Source organism: Hippopotamus amphibius, chromosome X (genome assembly GCF_030028045.1).
Source record: "Hippopotamus amphibius kiboko isolate mHipAmp2 chromosome X, mHipAmp2.hap2, whole genome shotgun sequence".
Classification (NCBI taxonomy): Eukaryota; Metazoa; Chordata; class Mammalia; order Artiodactyla; family Hippopotamidae; genus Hippopotamus; species Hippopotamus amphibius.
In genome coordinates this window covers 3189432-3217022 of record NC_080203.1, presented here as the reverse complement: position 1 = coordinate 3217022, position 27591 = coordinate 3189432, and the positions used below count along the sequence as shown (strand labels likewise).

The window sequence follows — 27591 nt, the reverse complement described above, 5'->3', positions numbered from 1 at the left end:
AGCAGGGGAAGGAAGGGAGATGGGGGAGAGGACAGCCCGGGACTCTGGTTGCCCTCCCGGCTACAGCACTCGCCTCCACTCACCCCTGAGCCCTCCTCAGGCCCCCCTCCCACCTGCCTCCACTCCCTCTGCCAGCAGTCCAGCAGGCCCGAGCTGTGCCCACTTTCTCCCAGGGCCCCAGAGCCACACGCAGGCCAATCTCGAGGGTGGCAGAGCTGGCCAGCTGGGCTGCCTCTTGCCAGCACTGTGGGGAGTGGGAAAAGCAAGTTATTGGACCACCGGGAGCTTGTCTGCCGTGCTGCGAGGGAGCAGAAGTTCAGGTGGTGACGGGCAAGGTTGCACGGTGGGGCCCATTGGGCACTGGGCCTGCCTCCTCGTCTCCTTCCTACGGGAGACCCCCATCGCCTCCACCCTTGTCCCCCAGCCCTCATCCCTCCCCCCCGGCGCACCACTGCCCATTGCTGTCTGTCTTTATTGATTTGGGGGAGACTAGAGGGGGGCTGGAGGGCCACAACGCAAGCAGGACCACCCACAGTCAGCGAAGCACACAACAGCACGCAGGAAGGACAACCCCTGGGGCCTTGAGGCTTCTAGAGGGGGTGTGGTGGTGACAGGGGAGGGGAAGTCCGTGGACTCGCCCCACCAGCGGCCAACCCTGGGCCAGGCACCACACCCACAGGACTCAGGGGTCGGGGGAGGCAGAGGAGACTGAAAGGGTCCACTGGAAGGGAATCTGGGTGTCCGTGTGCTCAGCCTGGCGTGGAGGGGAAGAGAGAAGCACAGGAGAGGGGACAGTCAGGAGGCGCCCCGGCCTGCCCTGTGCCCCTGCTCCCAGCCCAGGCTCTCAGCAGAGGCACCCGCTGGGTCTTGGCACCGGGCCCCTCGAGAACCCTCACGGTCCCCGCTGGCAGCATGGCCTGTCCCCCACCTCTCTCTCATCCACTTCTCCGGAACCCCGGCTCCTCCCATCTGTGCTCTCTGCCCTCAGTCCGCTGCTCTGTGGGCGCCACCCTGCTGAGCTCTTGGACACATGGGACCTGCCACCCCCTGAGCTCACTGAGGAGCCAGCTCCCAGGGGCTGCAGGGCCCACCCCCACGCACCTGGGTGTCACCACTTGGGGGCTTGGCCGGTCTGGAGGCCAGGGTGGCTATGGCTCGTCACCCTCCGTCCCGAGGCCTCCTCGCCCTCCGGGCTCTGCCCCAGCTTCCGGATATGGCGCAGGAAGGAGGTGGCATTGAACGCTCGCTGCGGGGCGACAGGGGTGTCAGGCCATGCCCCGGCCCTGCTCCTAAGTCTCCGAGGACCATAAAGACCACCAGCGGCCCAGACCATCCCCCTGAGGCTGACGGATGGGGCGGGCAGCCTTGAGCCAGGTCCCCAGGCCCCTCCCCACACTGACCTTCCAGTGGGTCCGGGCAAAATTCTTCTGGATCTGCTCACTGACTGAGCCCAGGATGTCCTTGTCAAAGGCTGCATCCCCGGAGATCCTAGGGGGAGGAAGAAGGTCAGAGGGGGTGGGGGTCTCTGAGGGTGTGGCCCCTCTGCTCCCAGGACAGCTCAGCAGGGGTCCAGCTCACCAAAGATGCTGTAAGGCCTGCTGGCAGGTGAACCTCTTCTGGGGGTCTCGCTCCAGAAGGTGCCGGATGAAGTCTTTGGCTGGAGCGGGGAAAGCAAGTCAGCCAACCCCATGCCCACGGCTCCTCGTCACTCCCCCCTCCCTGAGCCAGCCTCAAGTTCACCTGATTCTGAGATGTCATCCCAAAAGGGAGAGTCAAACTCGTAGCTGGCCCTCAGGATCTGGCTGAAGAGTTCGGGGTCGCTCTCGTCGTAGAAGGGGGGGTACCCACACAGCCTGGCACCCACAGATGAATCACCCAGCTGTCCAAACCTCCCCAACCCATCAGGGGGCAGGCAGGCAGAAGAAGAGCCTTCCCAGCGGTCACTCACAGGATGTAGGAGATGACACCCAGGGCCCACACATCTACAGCCTTCCCGTAGGGTTTCTGCTCCAAGAGCTCCGGGGCTGGGGGCCAGAGACAGACAGACGCACACCCGCGCACACACACACCATGCCTTCAGTGCTGCCCGGCTCAGCCTAGTCCGCCCCAGGAGTGGCCCATCGCCTGCCCTGCCCCTGGCACCGCGGCCCCCACAGGGACCCCCAGCCCCCGGGCCCCCGGCGAGCCTTGGGGCACCCCCCTCACTTACCCACATAGCCCGGTGTCCCACAGGCGGTGCCCAGCATGTTGCCAGCCTGGATTTTGGAGAGGCCAAAGTCAGAGACCATGATCTTGGAGTCCTCGAAGGGTGTGGCATAGAGGAGGTTTTCAGGCTGTGACACACAGATGCCAGAGAGGACACCGGGTCAGCCCTGGCATGGCCCCTGGGGCTGGGCGCCCACAGGTCCAGCAGAGTGCACTGGGATGCGGGGCAAGGCCTGGGTGGGCAGGCAGGAAGGCAGGCACCTTAAGGTCTCGGTGCACGATGCCCAGGCTGTGCAGGTAGGAAACAGCACCAAGGACCTGGCCCACCAGGTGGCTGGCGTCTTTCTCCGTGTAGGAGCCTCGCTCCATGATGCGATCGAACAGCTCACCCCCTGTCACCCTGCAGGGAGCAGGGGCCCAGCTGATCCAGGCCCCTCGGCCCCAGCTCGCCATCCACCCCCTCCCCACCCCCGCCTGACCCCGCCTCCTCACAGCTCCATGGCCAGATAGAGGTGGGAAGGGCTCTCGTGGACGTCCTCCAGAGCCACGATGTTGGGGTGGCTGACCCTACAACGGCAAGAAAAAGCCCCTTATGGGCTGCCACGGCCCCCTCTGGACCCCCAGGGAAGCCCTTCACCCTCTTCTCGTCCTCCCGCACCTGCCCCCTACCCTACCACAGGCCGCCCCTGCCGGTCCAGCAAGCCAGGGCCCCAGGCCAGGCCCTTCTGGGGACACCAAGGAGGCAGGGCCAGCGCTTCACCCCAGAAGGCTCCCAGCCATGGCAGGGCGCACACCTGCGGAGCACCGCGATCTCGTTCTCCACCAGGGCTTCCTTCCCTCGAAGGGCCTTCTTGGGGATGCACTTGAGGGCGACAAGGTGTGAGGATCCCCGCTCCTGGGCCAGTACCACCTCGGAGAAAGCGCCCCTGCGGCAGAGGGGAAGGCAGGAAGGGAGGGGGAAAGGGGAGGAGGAGGGTGGGGGGAGAGCAGAGGTGGGGAGGGGGAAGGGCCTCCTTAGCCGAAAGAGATGGGGAGGCCCTCCCCGTCCCATGCCACCCATCCCCCACACAGATACACACATTCACATTCACTCACTCACTTACACACACACACACACTCACGAGCCAAGCTTCTCCCGGATCTCATAGACGCTGCTGATGTCCTCCGTCTGTTTCTTGAGCAGCAGCATGTCTAGGGGTGCAGGGAGAGGTGGAGAGAGGCTCCCGGGCGAGGGGCAGCCCCATCCCCAAGCCCAGACCCGGCAGTGCCTCAGCCACCCTCAGCGACAGCCCCACTCAGGAGCACAGGTCCCACACACCCTCCCCCAGCCCGGTACATCCCGCCCCTCCCCCAGCGTCTAGGTCCGCACTCCCAAGTGGACGACTCCAGCGAGGCCACCACACACACTCCTCCCCCTCCCAGATACGGCGCCGCCACCCCCCAGCCCCGACCTGGCACCCCGACGGCGATCGGCGCCCGGACACCCCCCCCGCCCCCCCACAACCTAGTCAGCGGCGACTGGCCGCCTTCCAGAAGGCTCCGTGTCCCCGCACCAGGGCCCCTCCAGGCCCACCCCCATCCGCAGCGCCCAGAGGCGCCCCCGGCCGCCCCCAGGCCTAGACATGCCACGCACGGCCCAGCGCCGACCGGCACGCGCCCCCCAGGCCACCGACCCGCCCGAGATGCACCCGCGACCCAGGCGCGCGGCCGCCCGCCACGGCCACCCACGCGGCCGCCGGGCGCAGCCCAGCCCTCGGCGCCGCGCGGCGGGAGGGACTGCGCAGCCCGGGCCTCCCGCGTCCTGAGCTGCGTGAGCCGCGCGCGTGCCGGCCGGGGGCGCGCCGGGCGTGACAGGTGTGCGCGGGGCCTGCCGCGGCCCGGGACCCTGCACGCCCCCGCCCGCGCGCGCCCGCGCCCCGGAGCGCCGGGTGCGGACCTGGAGCCGAAGCGAAGCCGCAGCGTCGCCGGGCGCAGTGGCCACCGCGCAGAGCCCCCCGCCCGCGCCCCGGCGGCCCCGCCCCCTTCGCGCGCGCCCCCGCCGCCCGCTGGAGGCCGAGCGCGCGGTGGCCGAGCGCGGCCACGGCACTGCAGGGCGCCTTGTAAGGCAATCGGCTGGCGCCCGCCGCCCCCGCCTCCCTCCTTGGTCATTCGTGCGGGTTCCCGCCGGCTCCAACCCCCGTCCCCCACCCCCACCCCCGCGGCCCCACTGGGCCGACCCCAGGCCCTTTGCACCACCGGTGTCCTCCATGCAGAGGTCTCTTCACCCACGTGTTGACCTGGCTCTCTGCATGCCTTCGGGTCTCTGCCCTAACGTCCTCTCTGCAGACAGGCCGCCCAGGCCATTTGGCCTAAAACAGCCTCCTTCCCCAGCCCCAGCCCTGCCGCTCCTTTCCACCTTGGCCTGAGCCCCCAGTAGCATTCAGTTGCAGGACAGCAACAGCCTCCTCGCTGGGCTCCCCCTGCCCCCTGGCGGTACCCTTAACCTCTCCCACTGCAGTTTCTTCCCCCACGGAGCAGCCAGAGCATTCCTTCTGTTGAGACCATGTCACCCCTGAGTTTCAAACCCTCCCACGGCTCTTCGTCTCTCTCCAAACCAAAGCATGAGTCCTTACAGGGGCCTAAGGGCTCTGCATGATTGGTCCCTCTTTCCCATCACTGCTCTGCCCCTCTCTACCCACTCTCCCCCTTGCTCAAGCAGCTCCAGCCACGCTGGCTTCTTAACTGGTCCTTAAACACGCCATACGTGCACCTGCCCCAGGGCCTTTGCACTCGCTGCCTCTCTGCCTGGAATACTCTGCACTCCATCAGGTCTCAGCTCAAATGTCACCTCCTCAAACAGGCTTCAGCTGTCCCTCTCCGACACATTCGACAGTACATCACCCCACCTGCCTGTCTGAAAAGCATGCATCTCTGCAAAATCACCTTCCTTGGCTTGTCTTCCTCAGCAAAGCATCCACTCCCAGAGAGTGTCTCTGCCGACTCGGCCCAGGAGACTCACTCAGGAGATAAGTGCTGCGTGACTGAGTCCATCCTTCATCCAACAGCTAGTGGATTTGTCCCATCCAGTCTCATCTCGGTTCTGGAGCCCCTCCCAGGGGGTCCAGATCCCACCAAGGATGGGGGCGACAGGTGTCCTGGCTGTTGACAGGAGCACATCCACACCGGCCAGTGTTGCAAGGGCTCCATGGCATCTCAGGGTCCAGGAGTGACCTCCTGAATCTGTCTACACAGGAGTCTATACGACCCCGGCCTGACACAAAGTCTTCAAGAAGGTCCACAGGGCAGGCAAAGGTTTTTAAAAATCATCTGTCCAGACCTCAACTCCTATATGTCCTCTGTTCAAAAATGGGGGTCTGAGAAGGCCCCCTCGGGTTCCCTTTCCCAACTGCCCCCCTCCCAGTTCCCTCTAGAAGGCTCCAGGGACCTCAGCACTTGGCGGTGTGGGCCCCACTCCCAACTGCTTAAATCTGTGAACAGCGTTTCCTAGAGGTCACATCTAAAAGAGAAAAAAATTAGGAATGGAACCGACAGTGAACCCCATCTCATGCTGGCGGTAAGTCCTATTTGTTTATGGACACTTGACTAATTGACACAAACCAAAGCCCCATCTTACTTTCTTGTTTCCTAATCACGCATCCACATGTCTAATCCACTGCCCCATGGTCACATCTCCTAACATGAAATGTAATTGGTGTTTTGGAGAAGTAGGATGATGCCTGAGTAATAAAAGACTGCCCACGTGGAGAAGGACGGCAAAGGAGACTGCTCTGGGGGCAGGAAGAAAAGGACCCGCTTCCCAAGTGAGCCTGTGGCATCAAAATCATCTATGGAAGTGTAAAAAGTGATCTCACAGTTTTTGTTTTAAATCAGTATTTACAATACACCAGAAATGACACCTTTCACAACTGTTGAAACATCCATTGAAAGACTGTAGATGTCAACGTCAAAATACACCTGTGTGTGTGTGTGTGTGTGTATGTGTGTGTGTGTGTGTGTGTGTGTGTTTGTGTTAGATGGTGGTGGATAAAGAGCTTTTCAAAATCCTTTCAGGGGACCCCTTACAGAAAAATGAGCTCAAAGTGGATCACAGACCTAAGTGTAAAATGCCAAACTTCTAGAAGAAAACATAGGAGAAAATCTGTCTTACCTTGGGATTGGTGATTAGTCTGGGGATACAATATGAAAAGCATGGTCCATGAAAGAAAAAATGATAAATTGGACTGTATCAAAATGTAACATGTTTGCTCTGTAAACAACACTGCTAAGAGAAAGAAAAAAAAAAAAAGAGAGAATGAGAAGACAAGCTACAGCCTGGGGAAAAATCTTTGCAAAACACATATCTGATATAGGACTGGTCTCTAAAATATATAAGGAATTCTTACAACTCAATAAGAGCACAAAAAAATGGGAAAAAAAAACACACACAAAAAACAATTTAAAAATGGGCCAAACATCTGAACAGATACCTAACCAAAGAAGAAAGACAGAGGGCAAATAAGCATGTGAAAAGATGTTTACCATCTTATGTCATTAAGGAATTGCAAATTAAGACAACGGATGGGACACCACTACACACCTATGAGAACAGCCAAAATCTGGACCACTGAAATACCAAATACTGGCAAGGCTGTGGAGCAACAGGAACTGTCATTCATTGCTGGCGGGAATGCAAAATGGTGCAGCCTCTTTGGAAGACAGTTTGCTGGTTTCTTACAAAACTAAATATACTCTTCCCATGCAATCCAGCAACCGCACGCCTTGGTATTTTACTCAAAGGAATTGAAAACGTATGTCCACAGAAAAACCAGCACATAAATGTTCATAGCAGCTTTATTCAGAATTGGCAAAAACTGGAAGCAACCAAGATGTCCTTCATTAGGTGAATGTGTTAGTTTCTGCTATTTGAAATATGCATTTTTAAAAGATGGCCGGAGATAAGGGTTCCTGGAAAAGACCAGGTAGAGTATTTGCATCTCAAAGACTTGGGGAGCAAACCAAGTTCCTTCTAGGATGACATTGTTCCCTTAAGGCCATTAGAAAAAAAAGCCTCTTAAAATAAGTAGGGGAGGCTTGGGGAGTTGTAAAGCATGGGTGGGCTTTGGATTATTTCTGGAGCCTCACCTCTGGTCCTGTAAAGACTAGATTTATAAAACAAGGAGGTTTTCTTTCCCTCAAAGAACTGGGTGGTCACCTCAATGATATCAAAGGACTGATACACCCATTCACCTTTGTTGGTAAATGCGTGTTTCTCTTGCCTTCACTCAGCTTAGGGGAGAAGGCCTTCCCCACCCCAGATTCCTCTCAGCTGTGCTTAGTTTAGTCAGACCGGTGGCCTCCCATGTTGGTAATTTACTTATAAACACTTTTGAGGATCCTCCTTGGGTTTAAGAAATGCTCTAATCATGGCCCTCATGGCTGGCCTACAGCCTCACGTGGTCCCATTTCTAAAGGTAGCCTGACGATAGCAACTCTGCCAGGGACCTTGGTGTCCCAGGCTGCAAGGGTTCACTTGAGAAACAACCTGGGATAGAGGGGAGCCCCGCTCTGGCTTGGGACTGAGGCAGGCTCCCACGGACAAGAGCAATCATTTTTCTTGGTGGGTGCCTTCTCTGTGAAGGTCTCCAAATTGGACTACTGTCTGGAATTTAGTGAGCAAGTCCTTTGCCAGCCAGCGGACGGGGCACACAGGCATAAGCAGAAACTGCCGTGTGAAGGTTCAACTTCCCAGCAAGCAACTGACGGGAGGGGGACTGAATCACTTGGTTTGGGGTTTTCCATCAATCCGTCAATCCCTGTTATCATACACAATTGGGATGACAAGGGGTCCAGTGCAATTAGCACAGAGCAGGAGGCCCCCGTGTCTAATAAGAAAATAACCTTCTTATGTGCCACGTCAAAGTTACCATAGGCTCTGTTACCGAAAGCTCAGCCTCTCTGTGCACTGGTGCCGAATCACATCTTGGAGACAGAGTTTCTACTTCTTGGGTGAAGTAGAAAAGAAGAGCTTTATTACTTTGCCAGGCAAGGCGGGGCACAGCAGGCTTCTGCCTCGAAAACCTATGTGTCCCCCAGCCGGGAGGATTTGATGAGGGGTTTTATAACAATGGTTAAAGGTGGGGGGTTCTAGCAAGATTAGGGTGTCAGCAGGGCTCGCTCTCCTTTAATCTCATTTTAGGTGGTGGGTCTCCTAATCTTCATGAGCTGCTCTGGTCCTTTTAACCTCGCCTTGAGTGGTGTCTTGCTGCTCCTCGCTTGATGAGCAATCTGCCCTTTGGAACTCAGAGAAGGTCATGGAGGCTGGAGTCTTGCCTACAAGGAATGGGGGACAAAAAGGGATCTGTGCCCAGGAGCCCCACGGACCCCACTAGGGTTCAGCTCCCCTGGAGAAAGGATCAGGTATCCTTTGGGAGCCAGGGAGGGTCCCAAGCCCCATCAGTCTTCGGTCCTCTCAGCCATCATTGGTTTGGGGGCCCCGAGTCCCCTTCAGCCCTGGGGGCAGTCCCACTTCCAGTGGCCCTCTCGTTTGTATATTGGGCAGGGTCCCGATGGACTCTTCCCATACAGAGAGCATTCGTTCTTCCAGTGGCCCTCCTGGCCACACTTAAAACAGATCCTTTCTTGGTGAGACAGTGGCTCTGATCCAGGCTTCCTGGATCCTGTCCCTGCCATGGGCTTTTGCTTACGGAGGATAACCGTGAGGTGGTGCAGGGCTTAGGGCTGCCGCCAGTAACTGTGCTGTTAGCTGTTGTCCCTGAATCCTTTTTGCCTCTTCAACCCTATCTCTATTATTGAATACTCCAAAGGCCAAGTCCACGGGCTGATTATGGGGGTCTGGTATCTCCAGCTCCCCAGATGGGGCGTTAGGGCTAAATGGTCTGGAAGACTATCCCTCCTCAGAATTGGGGTGGGGGGTGGAGTTCCCAGTTGTGGACCTCGGGGAGGTGGACTCATAAGGGGATCATCTAAAACATCGGGCTCCTGTGGGGGAAGAAGGCACTTTGAAGGGATGTGTGCCAAGCACACCTGGCAGGAGTTCTTTAGACTAGATCTTAGAATGGGGTCGCGAACATTTGAACACATGGCACTCCCACCCCATCTACCTTTCCTTTTACAAAACAGGCCCAGCTGCAAGACGGTATTGTAATTCAGTGCCCCATTTTCTGGCCAGATCTCTTGGTCTCCTGGTTTGTATTGGGGCCATGCAATATTGCAAAAGAAAATTAATTTTTTTCCTTAAACCATCCTGTCTGAATTTTCCCCAATTAGCTAATATGTATCCCAGCAGGGAGTTCTTTGGGAGTGGGAGGATTATCCCAACTACTTTGGAGAAGGGGTGGAGACTAACAGGAACTGTACCACCGCCCTCTTTTTGGCCTTTTATGGTCAGCCTGGCAGCCACGGCACCTGTGGGTGTGTCACGTAGCATGGTGTGCAGTACACCAAGGCTCAAGGTCCACTGGAAGTCGAAGCTTCTTCTTGGGCCTGATGAGTTCGAAACCAGTTTTTGTCCTCTCCTGTTTTTCTCAAGGATGTGTCATTCTTTAGGGGCACTTGTGGGTGTGTCACGTAGCATGGTGTGCAGTACACCAAGGCTCAAGGTCCACTGGAAGTCGAAGCTTCTTCTTGGGCCTGATGAGTTCTAAACCAGTTTTTGTCATCTCCTGTTTTTCTCAAGGATGTGTCATTCTTTAAGGGTTGTGCCTTGCCCCTTCCCTCCTGTCACAGCAGCATAAGCACCACTCCTCAAGTGTGGGCCGTGGACAGTGACTGTTCCCAAGAGGACAGGATGGAAAGCGGGGAGATTAAATTCAACGTGGAGACGCCTGATGAACAAACATGACCTCAGCCAGGCGAGCAAGGTCGACACGGACGATGGGAGTCGTGTTGGAAACGTGGAGTCTTGCTGCGTTGTGATGAGAAGGGCACTTCACCTCTGTGCCCCTCCTCTCAGGAACCATCGCCCTGTCTATTCATGACAGAAAACCAGAAAAACCGTGAGGAGGCCTCCAGGACCTCCTCCAGGACACCAAACACGAGGAGTCACAGCCCAGAGGAGCCTAAGAAGACACAAGGATCCTGGGGCAGAAAAGAGATGCGAGGGGAAAGAGAAAGACTCTGGACTTTCACCCTCCTTTTCTTGGCAGGGATCAGTCATGTGGTCCTGGTCCACGTACTGGAAGGAGGTAGGGCAAGGACTCTGGCCCCCTCGGCATCATGGCTTCGCTACTGGCAGCTTCCAGTCCCCCAGTTCTATCCTCCAGTGCCGGGAAAAAAAAGACTCTGGTTGTTCGTTGGTGACCATATACAATATTGGTTGATTATTTTAACAAAGGGACCACACAATGGAGAGTGTTAGTAACAGGGGAAGCTGGGTGTGGGTGTGTGGGAACTCTCACTGCTATCTCTGCAGTCTGTCTGTGCATCTCAAGCTATTCTGATAGAAAAAGTTTATTTAAAACATAAAAACAAATTTAAGAGATCCTGTTGGGGGTGGTTTGTGTGGATGAACACAGCTGGTGGACCAGGGGTGCAGTGCAGGGGCGGGGGGGCGGGGGGGGCAGGCCCCAGGCCTCTCAGGTTGCCCTCCTCCCAGCCCCCAGGCAGGCTGCGTGCGCCTTTCTCCCTTTCCCAGTGGTTGGAAGCACAAAGCCCTTCAAGGTAGACTCCAGCCTTCCCTCTGTTCCCAGCTAATTCTAATTCCAAAGCTCCCTGTGCCTGGCAGCCTCCAAAGAGGAGGAGCCCCCACCCTGCCCCCACCCCATCTCCAGCTGCGAGGTCCTCTAGGCATAACCAGTCACCTCGGGGCAGAGTGCCCTCCCATCCAGCCCACTCTGAGGTCCACGGTCTCTGCAGACACTGGGTCCAATCCCCAGACCGAATCCCCAGGCCTCCCAGGACAATAGGAGCCCTCCGGCTTGCCCTCCCTCCCTCCCCCTTGCCCTCCCTCCCTCCCCTGCCCTCCTTCCAGCTCTCCTCTCCTCCCCTCCCCTTCCTCCTCAGCTCCTAGTCTCACCCCCAGCCTAACTGTGGCTTCTGCCTCGGGTCGCTTTGCTTCTCGGGGTCGCTTTGCTTCTCGCCAACGAGTGGTGGTAGGGGCACATACCCCACCCCCTCCCGCACGTGCTCGGGAACCAGCCTCAAAGGGCCATCAATACCAGGGCCCGGTGGGGGACAGCATCCTGGCCGTCAGGTCAGCTGAGGTTCTGCTGCAGGGGGAGGGGGGTGTTGGCAGATACACCCCACCGAGGGCCAGAAACCCCTCTGCCTCCATTCGAACCCTGTAGACGTCCCTATCCGCTGGGACACTTCCAAGGGCTGCTCTCTCAACACATCAGAGGCCAGAGTTCCGACCCCAGCTCCCACCTGGAGAAACTCCTGCCTCATCATCCTGCCACAGGTGAGGATGTGTCCGTGAACTTCGTGCATCTCCAAAGCCCAGCTCGCCCTGGCTGGACACGGGAGGCTGTGCAGGGGTGCGCATGGCTCAAAGGATCCCTCTTTAGCCTCCTGGGCCAGGTGGCAGCTGAGCTGAAAAGTGGCACCCCAGGCAGCAGGCCAAGGCACAGAGAGGGCAGCAGGGAGGCGCAGCGCCCTCCAGCGCTGGAGAGCCCCTGGGCCAGCTCTTGTCCCATCTCGCACGCCTCAAAGAATGTAGGTTGATCTTCAGCACAGAGAAAAAAGCACAGGGAAGAGCAGATGGGGAGGGACCGGTCAGATTTGTGCTGCCTCCGAGAGAAGCACCGAGAGAAGCACGTGGTGCACAGGCCACAAGGATGAGGCCACGTGAGGTCCGGGGAGGCAGGGGCTGGTGTCATTACCTACTGGGAAAGACTGGAGAGGGGGAGGGAGCAAGGATGTGGCCCTGTGGAGCCTGGTCTTGGGGCCTGTTGCACCCCCCAGATGCGGAGGGCCCCCGCTCTGTGGCTGGGGGCGGTCCCTGGAGCAGCGGGAGCCGTGCTCTGCGCCAGCTAGCCCTTCTCCAGCCCAGTCACCTCGCTCTCAGCAGCCTCTGACCCCACAGAGAGAACGGCAGCCGCAGGTGGCGGCTCCCTCCCTGTCCCGCCACTGGCCTTGGAACACGTCCCCACGCCTCCTGGGCGTGGCAGCCGAGATCCCCACCCTGGGCTCTGACCACTCTTCTCAGGCGCCCTCGCCCTCGGCCTTGCTCGGTTCACCCTCTGCCCTCCTCCAAAAGTGCCATCCGCAAAGTGCCATCAGCTCCCCACAGCCTTCTCCATCCAGCCCCTGCCTTCTCTCCCCACCAAGTTCCTGGGGAGCCAGATCCTAGCAAGATCTTCAATTCTTGAGTCTCCTGCACTCCCCACCACCCCCTCCAGGCCACAGCCTCACTTCCCCGAGCTTGCCCTGGCGCCATCCAAGCAGCCCTCACCCAGGGCACCAGCACAGCTCCCTCCCTCCCCTCCCTCCCCTTGCAGGCGTCACCGCCCTCGCCCTCGCCCTCGCCCTCACCCGCAAGCACGCCCTGCCCCTTCCCCTCCGCCTTCACCGGATCCTCTTTCCTCTTCAAACTGCACGGGGCTGCATGGGTCACATACTTCTCGGCTGTCTCTTTGTCTCCCGACCAGCTTCATTCTTAGGCTGGGTTAGAGAAGACTCAAGATAGGGTGTTCTGAGGAGGAGTGGGACCCCGATACCTCGAGGGTCCCCGAGCCTCCAGTGCCCCCGCCCAGCCTAAACACTGGAGACCCCGCCCGTCTTCCACACAGGCCCGCTAAGGCTCCTCCAGGAAGACTGGGTGGAGATGCTGCCCCTCCCTCACCTAACAGGTTCAAGCTGGCTCGGGCCGGAACTGCTTTTCTTCCTAAAGCCGGCCGGATGGCTGAGGGTTTAGCTTAACGGGATGAGCCATCTGGGGACTGCAGCGTGGCGGCGATCGGAGAGCCTGGGGCTAGAGGCAGGGGTGGGCACACCTCACATCTGCAGCCAGGGCAAGGACCCCTTCCGTCCCCATCCTATGGCTGGTCTTGGCCCTGGCAAATTCTGAACAGGCTGCTCAGCTACTGATGGGGAAGCAGCTGAACAACCTTGTTCTTGCTGGGGAGGCCTGCAGGTCCCTGGGGAGAGACGCATGGAGGGTGAGGAGCTCGGGCCTCTTAGCTGAGGCCTTTGGGGGAGGGTCTGTACACCTGCCAAGCACCAGGGGGCAGCCTTACCCTATTCCTGCCAGTGTCTCCTGCAGGTCAGGCAGGGGTCGGGGGCGGCAGGAGTCCCTACCATCCTCGACTTGGGTGGAAAAGTGTAGCACTGTCCCTCAGCCTGGCAGGCTCCTCTCTGCCTTGCCTTCTTAGGAGACTCACAGAGACCTGACACTCCAAGAGCTAGGACCCTGACCTCTAGCGACCAGGGCTGTGTCCCCCAGGGAGGGCCGAATGGCAGGAGATAGGGTCCTGGCAATGCCCCACACCAGACCTGGAGACAGGCCCGCACCCCGAGCCCAGCCTTTCCCGACTGGGCCAACTGGACCCAGCCCTTCAGGAGGTGGAAGTAGCCTGCCCGCTGTGGTGCGGGGGCGCCGGGAAGCTGCAGGCCTTGGTACGCAACAGTGGCCCGGGCCTCAGCTGGGAGTCAGAGAAGGGCCAGAGATGGCACAGGCTAGAAGGAGGAGGAGGGGAGAGGGGAGCCAAGGATGTGGGAAAGGCAGCCGGGGAAGTGGCTGGCCTAGAACCGGGAAGGGCAGGTTAGGAGGGTCGACGTGAACCAGGCCCAGGTGAACCTGGGGTCAGGGGCGCTTCGGCCTCTGGGAAGGAGGTGCTGGCCGGCACCCCAGGTAGCAGCCATCCAGCTTCCCGCTGGAGCGGCGTCTCCTCCTCGGGAAGAGGGCGGGCGGAGGTGGGCGGAGTGACGGGGAGGGCGGGCGGGTGGGAGGGACGGAGGAGGGGGAGGGGAGCAGCCAGTCGTGGGGGTGGGGCGACAGTGACATCATCCCGGAGTCGGTTCTTAAGCGGCAGCCGGTCGGGCCGGGGAGGAGAGGCAGGATCGGAGCGCAGTGGTGAGTCGCTGAGCCCGCCGCGGCCCCGAGAGCGGCTGGAGCCGCCGCCGGGAAGGAGGGGCGAACGCGCCTAGGCCGCCGCCGCCGGAGCCGCGGGCGAGCCGAGCAAGCCGGGCCGGGCAGGGCCGGGCCGGGCCGGGCCGGGCCGGGGTGGGGGGCGCGGGCCGCAGGCCCCTGCTCCGGCCGCCGCTTGCAGACAGTGGGCTCCGGATGCCGCCCGCGCCCCGCTAGGCTGAGCCTCGGGCCGGGCGAGCCGCCGCCGCCGCCGCCGCCGCCGGAGCTGCGGGCAGGAGCCTCGGGAGCCGCCGCCGCCGCCGCCGCCGCCCGGCCGGGCCCCGCCGCCGCCCGCGCGCCCCCGGGCCCCCGACACACATGAGATTCTTCAGGCTCACTTTCAAGTGCTTCGTGGACTGCTTCTGACCGCGCCGCCCCCGCCGTCCCGCACCCCGCCCGCCGCCCGCCCGCCGCCGCCCCGACCCCCGGCCCCCGGCGGGCCCGCGCCTTCGGGGCCCCCCCCGCGCCGCCAGCGCCCCCGCCGCCCGCCCGCCCGCCCGCCCGCTCCCGCGGGGCGCCGCGCCCCCGGCCATGGCGAAGAAGAGCGCCGAGAACGGCATCTACAGCGTGTCCGGCGACGAGAAGAAGGGCCCCCTGATCCCGCCCGGGCCCGACGGGGCCCCGGCCAAGGGCGACGGCCCCGCGGGCCTGGGGGCACCCGGCGGCCCCCTGGCCGTGCCGCCGCGCGAGACCTGGACGCGCCAGATGGACTTCATCATGTCCTGCGTGGGCTTCGCCGTGGGCCTGGGCAACGTGTGGCGCTTCCCCTACCTGTGCTACAAGAACGGCGGAGGTGAGCGCCGGCCCCTTCCCCGCCCGCCGCCGGCCCCGCCGGGGCGCCCGTGCGAAATCCGGGGGGAGGGGAGGCCCTCTGCGGGCCGGGGGCTGCCCCTCGCCCGCCGTCGCCGCTCGGTGGCCCGGCCGGGCGGTCTCCACCCCCCTGGCCGGTCATGTGCCTGGCAGCGTGGGGGGGAGGGGGCCGGCGAGCCTCCCGCCGAAGCCGCCGAGCTGCCCCCCCAGACTCCCGGCCCTCGGCCCCGAAGTGATTGGCCACCGAGGTGGCAAGGCGAGGCCTCCCCCTGGGTGGGGGGGGGGGGGGCTTCCAGAGGTGAGGAGCCCTGGCTGCCCCTGCCGGTCAGGCACACAAGTGGCACATTGTGTGGGCCCCCCACGTGTGCACACACGAACACACACACAATGGGCCACTCTGTCCCTCCCTCTGCTTTCCCCTCCCTTCCCTTCTCTCTTCCCCTCTCCCCTTCCCTCCCCTCTCCTCCCCTCCCTCCCTCCCCTGTAGCCTGGGCCTGGAACACCGGGTGCCTGAGCCAGGCTTGGGAAGCCTGCAGCCTGGGCCGCCTGGCGCCGCCGCTGGACACACTGCACGCACACCCCATGCCCGCCCGCCCCAGCCCAGCGTAGCAACAGTGATGGGCACGCGTGTGTCCTGTGACTGCAAAGCGGCACCAGGGGTGGGGGGAAGCCACAGAGACTAGATGACCGGTGGGAAACTGAGGCCCAGAGAGAAGGCCCTTTGCCCAAGGTCACATGCAAGAAGGATGCTGAGACCAGAAGCTGAGCAGGCTGTGGCCAAGCTCAGCTTTTGATTAGTGGAGAGTGCCGAGCTGGGGGCAAGGGTAGGGGGCCTGGAGAGGAGGAGGGCTCCCCCCGCCCCCCAGCCTGAGGTCTCTGCCAGCCTCCCCCAACCTTGTCTCTTTCTGTCCTTTTTCACACCCTTCACTCTGCCCACTGGCAGACAACTGCCACCCTCCCCCTTCCCTGGACCTTTGCACTTGCAGGCAAGACTCTGGGTGCAGGACTGGCCGGGGCTCCCTTCCCCTCGCCCAAGCTCCGCAGGCCCCCAGGCCTGAGCACCAGCCACCGACGTGCGTGCCCGCGCACTCATGCCCTCGCAGTTCCTTCCTCTGCTGCCTGCCAAACGGGCGACTGCGACATTAGACGTTAGGAGTGGCTTGTGCCCACATGTACATGTGTCCCCCATGTCCGTTAGCTCACCCTAGGTGAGCAGGGGCAGAAGACTTGTAGGGGACCTGCAGCCCAGGATCCAGGGCTCTAAGGGCCCCGGGGCTGCCACAGCCCCCTCAGCAGTCCACCTTCCTAAGACTGTTCACCTTGGGCCCCTGAGTCAGCAACCACCCCTTGCACTGATTCACTCAGTGGGAAGTTAGGATGGGGCCCGGGTGGAGCCTGAAGCTGGGGCTCCACCCACCTCCCAGGGCTTCTGAAAGCCAGGCTGGCTTGCCTGGCCTGCGCAGCCTGGCTCAGGAGTTTGGGTCAAGTCCCTACCTAGCTAAGGGGCCACCTTGTGCAAGCGCCCACCTTGAGCTTCGTCCCCCAGGTGTTTTCCTTATTCCCTACGTCCTGATCGCCCTGGTCGGAGGAATCCCCATTTTCTTTTTGGAGATCTCGCTGGGCCAGTTCATGAAGGCCGGCAGCATCAACGTCTGGAACATCTGCCCCCTGTTCAAAGGTGAGCAGCCCCAGGCGGCCCCGCGCCCTCTCCCTCAGAGACCTCTCCCCTTTCCCACCACTGGGACAAAGCTGCTTCCCACTTGAGAAACCTCATCCTGTCTGAGCACCAGGCCTGGGATGCCCCCAGGCTGTGAGGGAGAAGCTGGAGGACGTGCGGACCCCCCTGGTGACCTTGGGGAGGTGGGGACTAGAGTGGGGGATGGGCCTCTCCACCTGGGCAAGAAAAAGAAAGCCCAGTCCCAGCAGGGCCCAGGACAGGCCCCGCCGAGCTTGGCTCGCTGGGGCTGAAAGGGTAGCTGGGTGTGAGACACATGGCAGGAGAAGCCAGAGGGCCAGCCTAAGGAGCTGGGACGGGAGCCATCAAAAGCTCAGTCTGAAGGGAAGGACCAATGGCAAAGATTACATTTGAGCCCCCTCTGTGTGTGGGCGGTGTTCCTCCATCAGCTGAAGGCCCTAGGAGGTAGTTCCTACTGTTAGGAGGCTGGGGCACAGAGGTGAAGTGACTGGCTGAGGTTGCCCGCTGAGAGGGTGACTTGTCCCCCACACCGCCCCAGGTCCACAGAAGACCCCCCAGCTGCTCAAGTATGGGAGGCCGCAGGTGGGGGGCGGGGGGCAGGTGGAGGCTTGGCCTTCCTTCAACCATCGTGATGGCAGTGGAACCCAGGAGAAGGGGCCAGGTGTGAGACTAGGGAAACAAGAGGACTTGACTCTCACATGGGGGCAGGATGTCTGCTCTGCTTTGGGGCTGGGGAGGAGGCAGGAGGTGAAGCAGGGAGGGTGGGCAAGGAGCAGAGGCTGATTTTGAGTGACAGACTGAGAGTCCAGGGGGGCTTGGAGAGGTCTGGTTGGACAGCCACAGAAGGATCTGGATGCACGGATGGTAGGGAGCGGGAGGATGGCAGATGCAGGGAGCAGGATGTTAGGGGCCCAGCAGGGACCGCTGGCAGTGCCTGGCCAGGTAGATAATGGGGGCGGTGGGGAGCTGGCCAGAGAAGAGCCTACACGGAAACTCCTCTCCTCCCCAGGTCTGGGCTACGCCTCCATGGTGATCGTCTTCTATTGCAACACCTACTACATCATGGTGCTGGCCTGGGGCTTCTATTATCTGGTGAAGTCCTTCACCACCACACTGCCCTGGGCCACGTGTGGCCATACCTGGAACACTCCTGACTGTGTGGAGATCTTCCGCCACGAAGACTGTGCCAATGCCAGCCTGGCCAACCTCACTTGTGACCAGCTTGCTGACCGCCGGTCCCCTGTCATCGAGTTCTGGGAGTGAGTCAGGCGCCTCTGGGCCAGGCCTGGCTTGTCTCTGGTCTCCCACACGTAGCTCAAGTCTGCATGTGTGTGCGTGTTGGTCTCCCACACGTAGCTCAAGTCTGCATGTGTGTGTGTGTTGTGTGTGTGTGCGTGTGCGTGCATGTGGACGTGTGCTGGGGCCTGGCCCTGGGGAGATGAGGCCAGGGATGCAGGGAGGCTGTGCCTGCCCGCCTGGGGAGGGAACGGGGGACGGCTGCTGGGACCGCTGGGGACAGTGTGGGGCCGGGCCGCCAGGGGTTCCAAGGCTCTGAGGACACAGATTGCAGTGACCAGGCTGCCAGCTTGGCCCGGGCCATACAGGTGCATGGTGGGCGCACCAACCCTGGGATACCCCCAGTCTCCTGGCCCTCTGCTGGCACAGCCCTCATGGGCTCTCCCTCCCCCAGGAACAAAGTCTTGCGGCTCTCCGGGGGACTGGAGGTGCCGGGGGCCCTCAACTGGGAGGTGACCCTGTGTCTGCTGGCCTGCTGGGTGCTGGTCTACTTCTGTGTCTGGAAGGGGGTCAAGTCAACAGGAAAGGTACAGCCGGGGGTGACGGCAGGGCTGGGGGCAGCACTGCCTGGGGGGAGGGGGTGTCTGCCAGGAACCCCTGCTACAACTGGACCAGGGCCAGAGCCCGAGCCCAGGGAGGTGGGGCAGCTCCTTCAGTTCCAGCCACTTGATCCCCACCCCCTGGCTGGATAGTCCTCTCCACCCTCCAAATCCAGGTCTAGCAGCCTTCCATCCAGAGTGGAGGGAGAGAGGCCCCGGTGGCAGCTGCCCCTTCCCTGGGGTGGGGGTGGGGGTGGGGGTGGGGGGGTCATCCCCATCCCTCCTTCCCTCGCTTCCTGTTTCTCTTGGTTCTGGCTCTGAGTCGGTTTAGACCTGGTCTGTGCCTGTTGCTCTCACCTGCCTGTCTGGCCTAGGGGACCCAGCAGGCAGCCTAGACACATCCCTCCCTCAGGGGCTCCCTGTCAGGTTGGGGGGACAACTGCGAATGGGTGCATAATAATACAGTGTGCCGATGGTTGTGGGACACAGCCAGGTCTCTGGAGGGCGGGCTTATTCCCAGCAGGGTCCACAGAGCAGCTGCCTAAGGGGCCCTGCTTGGATGGAAGGCTGAGGCCTTTGCTGTCATCTTGCTCTTGCCTCTGTCTTTGGCTGGCTGAGTTCTCATCCCAAGTACCAAGGACCCTACCTCTCTGCATACGATGACCTGGAGTCAGGTTCACAGTGTGCATGGGACCTGCCCCCAGACTGCAGGCCCCGCCTCTCCCTCCCTCTGCAGCTGACCTGTGCTTGCTGTGGGGCTGCTGGTATCCTAGCTGAGCACCCTGCTTCCTTTGGGAGGACCATGGCTCTGATGAGTAGAAGGGGGGCTGCTGGGTGGCCTCTCCTTACCTCTGAACACGCCAGCCGGCGTGGGGGGACCGTGGCCTCCCTGGCAGTCCTGCTCAGGCTGAGGGCATCTAAGGGGGAGGCGGGTGCCGCAGGACCCCTCTGAGCAGCCCGGCCCCGCAGATTGTATATTTCACCGCTACATTCCCCTACGTGGTCCTCGTTGTGCTGCTGGTGCGTGGAGTGCTGCTGCCTGGCGCCTTGGACGGCATCATCTACTATCTCAAGCCTGACTGGTCGAAGCTGGCGTCCCCTCAGGTGAGGTAGAGGTTGGGTGGAGAGACACTGGGGGAGCAGGCCAGCCTAGCAGGGCTCCTCACACCTGCCCCTTCCTGGCTCATCTCCAGGTATGGATAGATGCCGGGACCCAGATTTTCTTCTCTTACGCCATTGGCCTGGGGGCCCTCACAGCCCTGGGCAGCTACAATCGCTTCAACAACAACTGCTATAAGTAGGTACCGCAGCCCTGATGCCCCTGCCTGCCCACGGGCAGCAGGCAATCTAACCAGCCCTCATGGTCCCCTCTGCCCCCAGGGATGCCATCATCCTTGCACTCATCAACAGCGGGACCAGCTTCTTTGCTGGCTTCGTGGTCTTCTCCATCCTGGGCTTCATGGCCACAGAGCAGGGGGTGCACATCTCCAAGGTAGCAGAATCAGGTAAAGACCCCCAAGCCCCAGCCCAGCCTCCGAGCAGCAGCTGCTGTCATAATGTACTATACACATGAACACACGGAAATAGACATTCTGAGAAATGAGAACAATTCAAACTCAATGTGTCACATCACTCTGGCCTGGAGGCCTGGCTGAGCAGCTGTGAGGCCCAGCTGTTCAGCCGTCTCGGGCCAGGCCACGTGGAGCCCTGAGCCTCCATCCATCTGTATCCAGGGGCCTCAGGGTGTGTCCTCGTACTTGCCTGAGTGTTGCAGAGGAAAGGTCGGCCTTTTCTGGGTCAACGGTGACCTGTGACCACAATAGCTGCTGGAACCCAGAAGGCTGAACCAGACACCCCCCCTGTTAGGGGTGGCGATCTACCAAGGGCTTGCAGGCCCCCGGTATGGCGCACGCAGAAGGGCCTCAGTGGCCTGGCAGTGCCTGGACACAAGTGCAAAGGCCCTTGGCCACAGGGTGCCCTGCCATCGTCCATGACTCTGGTACTGTGGGGCATGGTGGGGGGAGGCCAGGAGGTGGGGGGGCTCCAGGTGTCCACACCCTGCCCCTTCCTCCTCAGGGCCTGGCCTGGCTTTCATCGCCTATCCCCGGGCCGTCACGCTGATGCCTGTGGCCCCGCTCTGGGCTGCCCTGTTCTTCTTCATGCTGCTGTTGCTTGGCCTCGACAGCCAGGTTTGCAAGGGGGACAGAACCGAGGGGGCTGGGAGGTGAGGGGTAGGGGGGCTAGTGGGCAGAGGACACGCTGGGCAATGGGAGATGGCAGTTGGGTGGCGGAGGGGCACTGCCTGAGTTGCCCGGCCACAGTTTGTAGGTGTGGAAGGCTTCATCACCGGCCTGCTGGACCTCCTCCCAGCCTCCTACTACTTCCGTTTCCAAAGGGAAATCTCCGTCGCCCTCTGCTGTGCCCTCTGCTTCGTCATTGACCTCTCCATGGTGACCGATGTGAGTGGGGGCAGAGTGAGGGATGCCCCTGGCCTCAGGCTGCCAGCTGCCACCTTCCCTGACCTGCCTCCGTCCCCAGGGCGGGATGTATGTCTTCCAGCTGTTTGACTACTACTCGGCCAGCGGCACCACCCTGCTCTGGCAGGCCTTCTGGGAGTGCGTGGTGGTCGCCTGGGTGTATGGTAGGTCTGAGTCGAGGGGCAAGCTGGGGGTGCAGCACGGTCGGGGTGGTGCGTCTCTATCTCTGGCCCTCCCGCGTCCCCCCAGGAGCCGACCGCTTCATGGACGACGTGGCCTGCATGATCGGGTACCGACCTTGCCCCTGGATGAAATGGTGCTGGTCTTTCTTCACCCCGCTGGTGTGCATGGTAAGGGCCAGGGGAGGCTGGGCAGGGCGAGGCGCACCAAGGGCCTGCGGTGGCAGCCGCCTGCTGAGTGCGAGGCTTCCCGCCGGCAGGGCATCTTCATCTTCAACGTGGTGTACTACAAGCCGCTGATCTACAACAACACCTACGTGTACCCGTGGTGGGGCGAGGCCATAGGCTGGGGCTTCGCGCTCTCCTCCATGCTGTGTGTGCCCCTCCACCTCCTGGGCTGCCTCCTCAGGGCCAAGGGGACCGTGGCTGAGGTCAGTTCCCCATGCACCCTCTCCCCTACACCACCCCTCCCTCCCATCGGGTCGAGACGTGACCTGCTCATTCTCCCGCCCAAGACAGACCTTTGTGCCAGCAGCCTCTGGGCCAGCTCAGATGGGGATGGATGGAGAGAAAGCTGGCCCTCGGTCGGGTGGTGGCAGGCCTGTCCCTAGCCTCTTAACAGGCTCTAACTCAACCCTCCACTGAACCCTATTTCCCTAGTGCAGGGACTGGGGGCCTGGTCCGTGACCTCAGGAGGGGCGGCCCTGGGCCCAGAGTTAGTGGCAGGTGGCGTGGAGAGGGACCAGGGACAAGCAGGTACCCCTCCTCAGGGACTCAACGTGTCCCTCTCTCCTGCAGCGCTGGCAGCACCTGACGCAGCCTGTCTGGGGCCTCCACCACTTGGAGTACAGAGCTCAGGACTCGGATGTCAGGGGCCTGACCACCCTGACCCCAGTCTCTGAGAGCAGCAAGGTGGTGGTGGTGGAGAGCGTTATGTGACAGGCACCCTGGCTCACATCACCAGCTCACCCTCTTGTAGCCATAGCAGCCCCTGCTTTATTTAGCCCCCCACCCTCCAGGGGGCTTGCCTTTCCCTGACACTTTTGGGGTCTGCCTGGGGTGGGGGGAGGGGTAGGAAGCACCAGAGTGCTTATAACTAAAATAACCTTTTCCATTTTTAATAAAACGCCAAAAATATCACAACCCACCAAAAACAGATGCCTCCCCAAGCCCCCTTAACCAAGCTGGTGCACACGCTGCTTCCCAGGCCCTGTTGCCCGCCCTCTCGTGCCCGCTACGGTCACGTCTCACCTGACCCCACCAGGCCCTGCCTGTCTCTCCAGGCTCTGCCCAACACACCCTTGGGTGGCCCCCACCCCAGAGGCAGCAGTAGCAGCTCGGGGGACAGGGAGACTGGAGAGCGGAGGGGGAAGGTGAGGGAGGGGCAGCAGAACCAAGGCGAATATTTCAGCTGGGCTAGACAGAGCCGACCCCTCTCCCCATCCCTACTCTAGAAGCTTAGAGAGCCAGCCAGCAATGGAACCTTTGGTTCCTGCGCCAATTGCCACCAATATCAATTGTGTGAGCTTGTGTACGAGTGCATGTGTGCGTGAGTACATAGGGTATATATAGATCTCTATTTCTTAGCAAAGGTGAATACCAGGTGTAAATTGTGCCTGTGGGCAAACGAGGCTTGTATTTTGCACATTTTATAAAAACTCGAGGAGAGATTCTGCTTGTATATTTCTAAGAGAAACAGCCCAATGTCCCTCTCCTTGCCACGCCCCATCCCTTTCAGCCCCTCTTATACCTCTGCCCCAGCCAAGGAGTGTGAATTTATAGATCGAATTTTCATAGGCAAAGCAGAAGCTTCAAGCTCTCAAGTGTGTGAGTCTGTCGTGTGGGTATGCACGTGTAGTCCCTGGTCCCAGATGGTGGAAAAGTGCACGGTGGGGGCCTCAGTGGGTGTCCCCACACTCCCCCTCTGCCCACAAGTCAGCAGGGTGAGCCGACGCAGGGTCCTGTCGGACCTGGGGCTGCTCACCCAGCGTGCTCAGGCTGGCCCACACCCTGCTGGGCGCCACTGCTGCAGGGATCTGAAGAGGGTACCCCCCCACCCACCCCCACCCCCCGATCCTGGGCGTGGCTCCCACCTGCAAGCTTAAGGCTGATGCACTTCCTCTGTGTAGCAGCTTCACTTAACCCACGTCTGTCACGTCCAATCCCGAGACAGCCAAGGGGGCCCTAGAAAGGCTTCCCCACACCCTGACGTGGGCTGGAGGGGTGGGGCTGGGTGAGGGCGGGGGTCCAGCGGGGACACCCTTACTGTGCTCAAAAGCCACTGCAAACAGCAATAAAAACATGTCATTTTCCAAAGCTGGCTCCCGGTGCTGGGGGACGGGGGTCAAGACTGGAGGTCCGGGGAGGGGTGGCTGGAGGCCTCCCCACCTCCAGCGGCTTCCTTGGGCAAGTACTCTTCCTGAGGGTCTCTGCACCCGGCACTGTTCTGGGAACTTGGAACGGAGCAGGGAAGGAAGCCTCCAGAAAGCATTTTCCCCACGGAGCTGACATACTTGGGGAGAAAGGACAACGGTGTGGTGTGCTCAAGAGGAGCACACTGAGTGGGGAAGGTGGGTGTGAAGTCAGGTGCTGAGGTTTCTGAAGGCTGTCCAAATGCTGCACTGAACAGGCGCTCTTCCAAGGGCAGGCAAGGCAGAGCCCAGGAAAGGTGGAGCTCACAGGGCGGGGCCAGGACACTGGCAGTGCAGGTGAGAAGTCTCCAGATTAGGGACCTGCTTGCAAGGCAGAGCCAACAGGCTTGTGAAGGGCTGGGATGCCGGGAAGGGATGCCGGGAAGGGTGCTGTTGCCAGGCCCTGCCAGGGAGACAAGGAGGTTTGGAGGGGACGGTGGTGTCAACTAAATAGAAGTGTCTAGTCGGCAGGTGGACAAGGAGTCTGAAGTTCTGGAAAGAGTCTGGGCTGCAGACAGAACTTTGGAATTTCTCATTACATAAAGATGGCCCTGAGCCTGGATGGCTCACCAAAGGGAACCACGGGCAGCTAGAGAGGGAGATGTGGCCGAAGCACTGAGCCCTGGGGCCCTCAGAGGTGGCAGAGAAGAGGGGGGAGCTGGCTGCGGAGTCTGAGGGGAACCCCCGCCCACCAAGTGCCAGATGGTCTTGGAACACGAGTGAGGACCCCCCACCCCCAGGTGTCAGGGAGGAGGGAGTGATGGGCTCTGTCAGGTGCTGCCCGCCCATGGTCAAGGGAGATGAGGCCTGAGAATGCTCGCTGTGTTTGACAAGATCACGGAGACCTTGGACAAGACAGGTCTGGCGTGGGCGGAAGGGCAAAAGCCTAACTGGAGTGGTATTAAGAAAGGGGTGCAAGCAACCCCAAGGGTCCACCGACAGGAACAGACGAAGAAAATGATCCATCCACACAATGGAACAGTATTCAGCCTTAAAAAGAAAGGAAATTCTGACATCTGCTACAACATGAACCTCAGACATTAAACTCAATGGGAAAGAAACCAATCACAAAAAGACACATACTGTGTGACTCCACTTCTATGGCGGCCCTAGAGGAGTCAAGTTTGGAGACAGAAAGCAGAACGGCGGGTGCCAGTGGATGGGGGAGAGGGAAGGGGAGTTAAGTGTTTAAGGGTGTCAGAGTTTGGGAAGATGGGACAGCTCTGGAGATGGATGATGGGGATGGCTGCACACAACGTAAATGTACTTAATGCTACTCAACTGTTACCTTCAAAATGGTTAAAGCAGAAGTTCAAGATGACGCACATGTTAGCACAATGTAAGAGAAGGGGTGGGGAAGAACTGGAGAAAGTGAACCCATTCAGGTCCTTGGCTCCATCCAGAGTTAAATGGGAAGAAAGGCATGACAAGGAACGGACACAGGAGGTGGCCAGGGCCAGCCCAGTCATCAGCTGAGGCAGGCCTGGGGTAGAGGTCAAGGTTGGGAACCTGCTGCCCACTCTGAATGTCAGCCTGGGCAGAAGGGAGGGGGTGGCCCTTCAGAGAAAAGTGACAACTTGCTCCTCTTCAGTCCCTCTCTTTAGCAAGGCATGGTCCCTTTAGGGAGGAAGGGGCTTTAGCCCTCAACCGTCTAGCCAGGGATGGGCTTTGGCTTGTAACACTGCCATCAGCCCCTGCTCTGACGGTCACTAAGAAGAAATGCAGAGCTTGGGAAGGAGCATCGGCTGAGCAGGCCCAACCTCAACTCGACCTGGGCCTTTAGAGCCTGTGCTGGTGCAGAGAGGCGCCTCCCAGGCGAGACGGCAGCCCAGCCCCTGCAGTGCCAACACCTGACAACCTTTCTTCCGACCCAACCCTTGTCCCACCCTTCTTGAAGACTTTTCACCCTACAAGCCTCTGCTCTCGCCACGCCCACAGCTCCAAGAACCCTGTGTGACGCCAGCTGCAGCCTGGCTCTCCTGAGAAGGCCCCTCACACCACACTCAGCCCCCATCCCCCATCAACTCCTCCATCAACAGGCCCTGCCTCCCCTGCAGCCAGGCCTGCTGTCACCCCCCTCAGGCCCTCGCCACTCCCCACCCTGACTCATACCAACTCCTTAACATCTCCATTCCCAACTGCGGCCATGCGCTGGCTCAGGGCCTCATCACCTCTTGCCAAATGGCCTCCAAGCCACCTGCCACAAGGCCACCAAAGATTCAGAAAACATCAACAACACAAACAAGGGAATCTAGGGAATTCCCTGGCGGTCCAGTGGTTAGGACTCTGCGCTTCCACTGCAGGGGGCCCAGGTTCCATCCCTGGTCTGGGAACTAAGAGCCCACAAGCCACACGGTACAGCCAAATAAATAAAAATTCAAAGCAAAAAAACCCCCAAAAAACAAAAAAGGGAACTGTAGAGAGATCATGCTGCTTGGCCAGGGCCCTGAGAACCATGGGCAGGCCCCATTTACTCAGGAATCTGTCCCTCCAGGAGGGGCTGAGGACACCGGGACCAACAGCCTAGTGGGAGAGATAGGCAAGGAGATGGAACAGCCCAGAACCATGATGCCCACGGGGTGATCAGAGCTGGAGGCAAGTCAGGGGATACTATCGGGCACAGTCCCACTCAGAGTGGAGGCTGCCAGAGGGCCAGAGGGGGCCGGGGGGGCTGGTCTCCACGGGTGGCCCTCCAGTCGAGGCTGGGCGAGCACCTTGTTTTCCACCTTTAAGAGTCTGCCACCCCCATCGCTGTCTCTTCCCCTCCCCAGCTAGATGGGGTGCTCCAAAAGTGGCCTTGTGCAGCTTTTTCCCCTCTGTCCAGTGCAGGGCCTGACACCAAGGGGGTTCGGGGGCCACCCGGGGCTGATCAGGGAAGAACCTAAAGGCACACTGTTTGGACTTTGACCTGTAGAAGTTCAGAGAAGGGTGAGCTCAGAGAGGCCGAGGGAGTCAGGGAACACTTCCTGGAAAGGTGGGACTAGCCCTCAGCTTTGGCATAGCAACCAGAGGGCGTCACCTGCGGGCTCCCTCCCCGGCAGACACCACCTAGAAGGCTGCCCAGAGAGAAGTGGCACTCCTCATGAGAACGTGGGGAAAGGACACCCCTGAAGGGAGCCACCAGCCTGAGCCTGGCAGGAGGAGCAGGTGTGCAAGGCTAGGTGTCAGCACCAACATCTTCAGGGACCCCCTAACTCCAAAAGAACATACCTCCGACCTGCCCCCCCATCCCCCTTGCCCAGTCCTCAGGGCCAGCAGAGGATGAGCACTAGGGCCTGCTCAATGGCGGCCACCTGCCAAAGCCAGCCCGGGGGGCCGCCAAGGGGGAGCCCGCTGCCAGAGCAGGCTCTCTGATCAGGGCAGCGAACCTGCACGTTCACGGGGCCACAGGCGGCAAAGGGGGCACTTTACCCACCCAGAGGCCCTCCCCAGTGCCTCGCTCTGCCCTGGGCCAGCCGTAGGTCACTGCCAAGGGCGAGTCTCCTCTCTTGCCAGCATTAGTCAGAGGTCATCCTGCAAACCTTCAGGAGGGGGTGGCGCAGGGAGTGACGGGTGGCACTCCGCCATGCTCTATCTGTCCTAAATGTGATGAACAGGACCCAGAGGAGGCAAGCGAGTCTGCCACCCGGAAGCCCCAGCAGTTCACCCTGTCTCCCAAGCTCCCCTGGGCCCAGCAGCCTACCCCAAGGAGACCGACAGGACAGACACACCCCACGTGGCCATAAAGCGGGGCCTGGCTTGGGGAGCAGGAGGCAGAGAGGGCAAATGTGAGCCTGCACCCAGCCTGGGATGAGGGAGCCTTTAGGGCTTAGAACAAATGGAGAGAAAACGTCCTGAAGGCCTCCAGCGCAAAGACTGGAGCAGGGGCCTGTGTCCACGCTGCCTGCGCCACCTTCTCAGCCACTCTAGGGAGA

General features: G+C 60.7%; 2 protein-coding genes and 1 non-coding gene across 3 annotated transcripts; 2 read left to right on the top strand and 1 right to left on the bottom strand.

Moving 5' to 3' along the window:
* Window positions 1-460: 460 nt before the first annotated feature.
* On the bottom strand, window positions 461-3396 carry PNCK (pregnancy up-regulated nonubiquitous CaM kinase). The gene is made up of 11 exons (XM_057718379.1): window positions 3327-3396; window positions 3000-3131; window positions 2698-2772; window positions 2467-2605; window positions 2210-2333; window positions 1949-2024; window positions 1741-1853; window positions 1579-1657; window positions 1401-1488; window positions 1102-1246; window positions 461-754 (listed from the first exon to the last, which is right to left on the bottom strand). Exons 1-10 carry the CDS (start codon window positions 3392-3394, stop codon window positions 1109-1111), a joined length of 1032 nt encoding a protein of 343 aa, XP_057574362.1. The 5' UTR covers window positions 3395-3396; the 3' UTR covers window positions 461-754; window positions 1102-1108.
* Window positions 3397-10332: 6936 nt separating this feature from the next.
* LOC130842761 (small nucleolar RNA SNORA57) lies at window positions 10333-10479 on the top strand. The gene has a single exon (XR_009050554.1). It is a non-coding gene; the product is annotated as a small nucleolar RNA SNORA57 (small nucleolar RNA).
* A 4201-nt stretch (window positions 10480-14680) lies between these two features.
* Window positions 14681-22414, top strand: SLC6A8 (solute carrier family 6 member 8). Its single transcript, XM_057718113.1, has 13 exons — window positions 14681-15062; window positions 16626-16757; window positions 17785-18034; window positions 18466-18598; window positions 19580-19714; window positions 19804-19907; window positions 19991-20115; window positions 20687-20799; window positions 20932-21069; window positions 21149-21251; window positions 21337-21437; window positions 21527-21697; window positions 22065-22414. Exons 1-13 carry the CDS (start codon window positions 14801-14803, stop codon window positions 22203-22205), a joined length of 1908 nt encoding a protein of 635 aa, XP_057574096.1. The 5' UTR covers window positions 14681-14800; the 3' UTR covers window positions 22206-22414.
* Window positions 22415-27591: the final 5177 nt, after the last annotated feature.

Coding starts and splice junctions, on each gene's coding strand:
- PNCK (XM_057718379.1), bottom strand. CDS start 3,394: ATGCTGCTGCTCAAGAAACAGACGGAGGACATCAGCAGCGTCTATGAG. Junction 1,489..1,578: donor CAGGCCTTACAGCATCTTTG/GTGAGCTGGACC, acceptor TCCTCCCCCTAG/GATCTCCGGGGATGCAGCCT. Junction 1,247..1,400: donor TTGCCCGGACCCACTGGAAG/GTCAGTGTGGGG, acceptor GTCGCCCCGCAG/CGAGCGTTCAATGCCACCTC.
- SLC6A8 (XM_057718113.1), top strand. CDS start 14,801: ATGGCGAAGAAGAGCGCCGAGAACGGCATCTACAGCGTGTCCGGCGAC. Junction 18,035..18,465: donor CCTGTCATCGAGTTCTGGGA/GTGAGTCAGGCG, acceptor TCCCTCCCCCAG/GAACAAAGTCTTGCGGCTCT. Junction 21,070..21,148: donor ACCTCTCCATGGTGACCGAT/GTGAGTGGGGGC, acceptor CTCCGTCCCCAG/GGCGGGATGTATGTCTTCCA.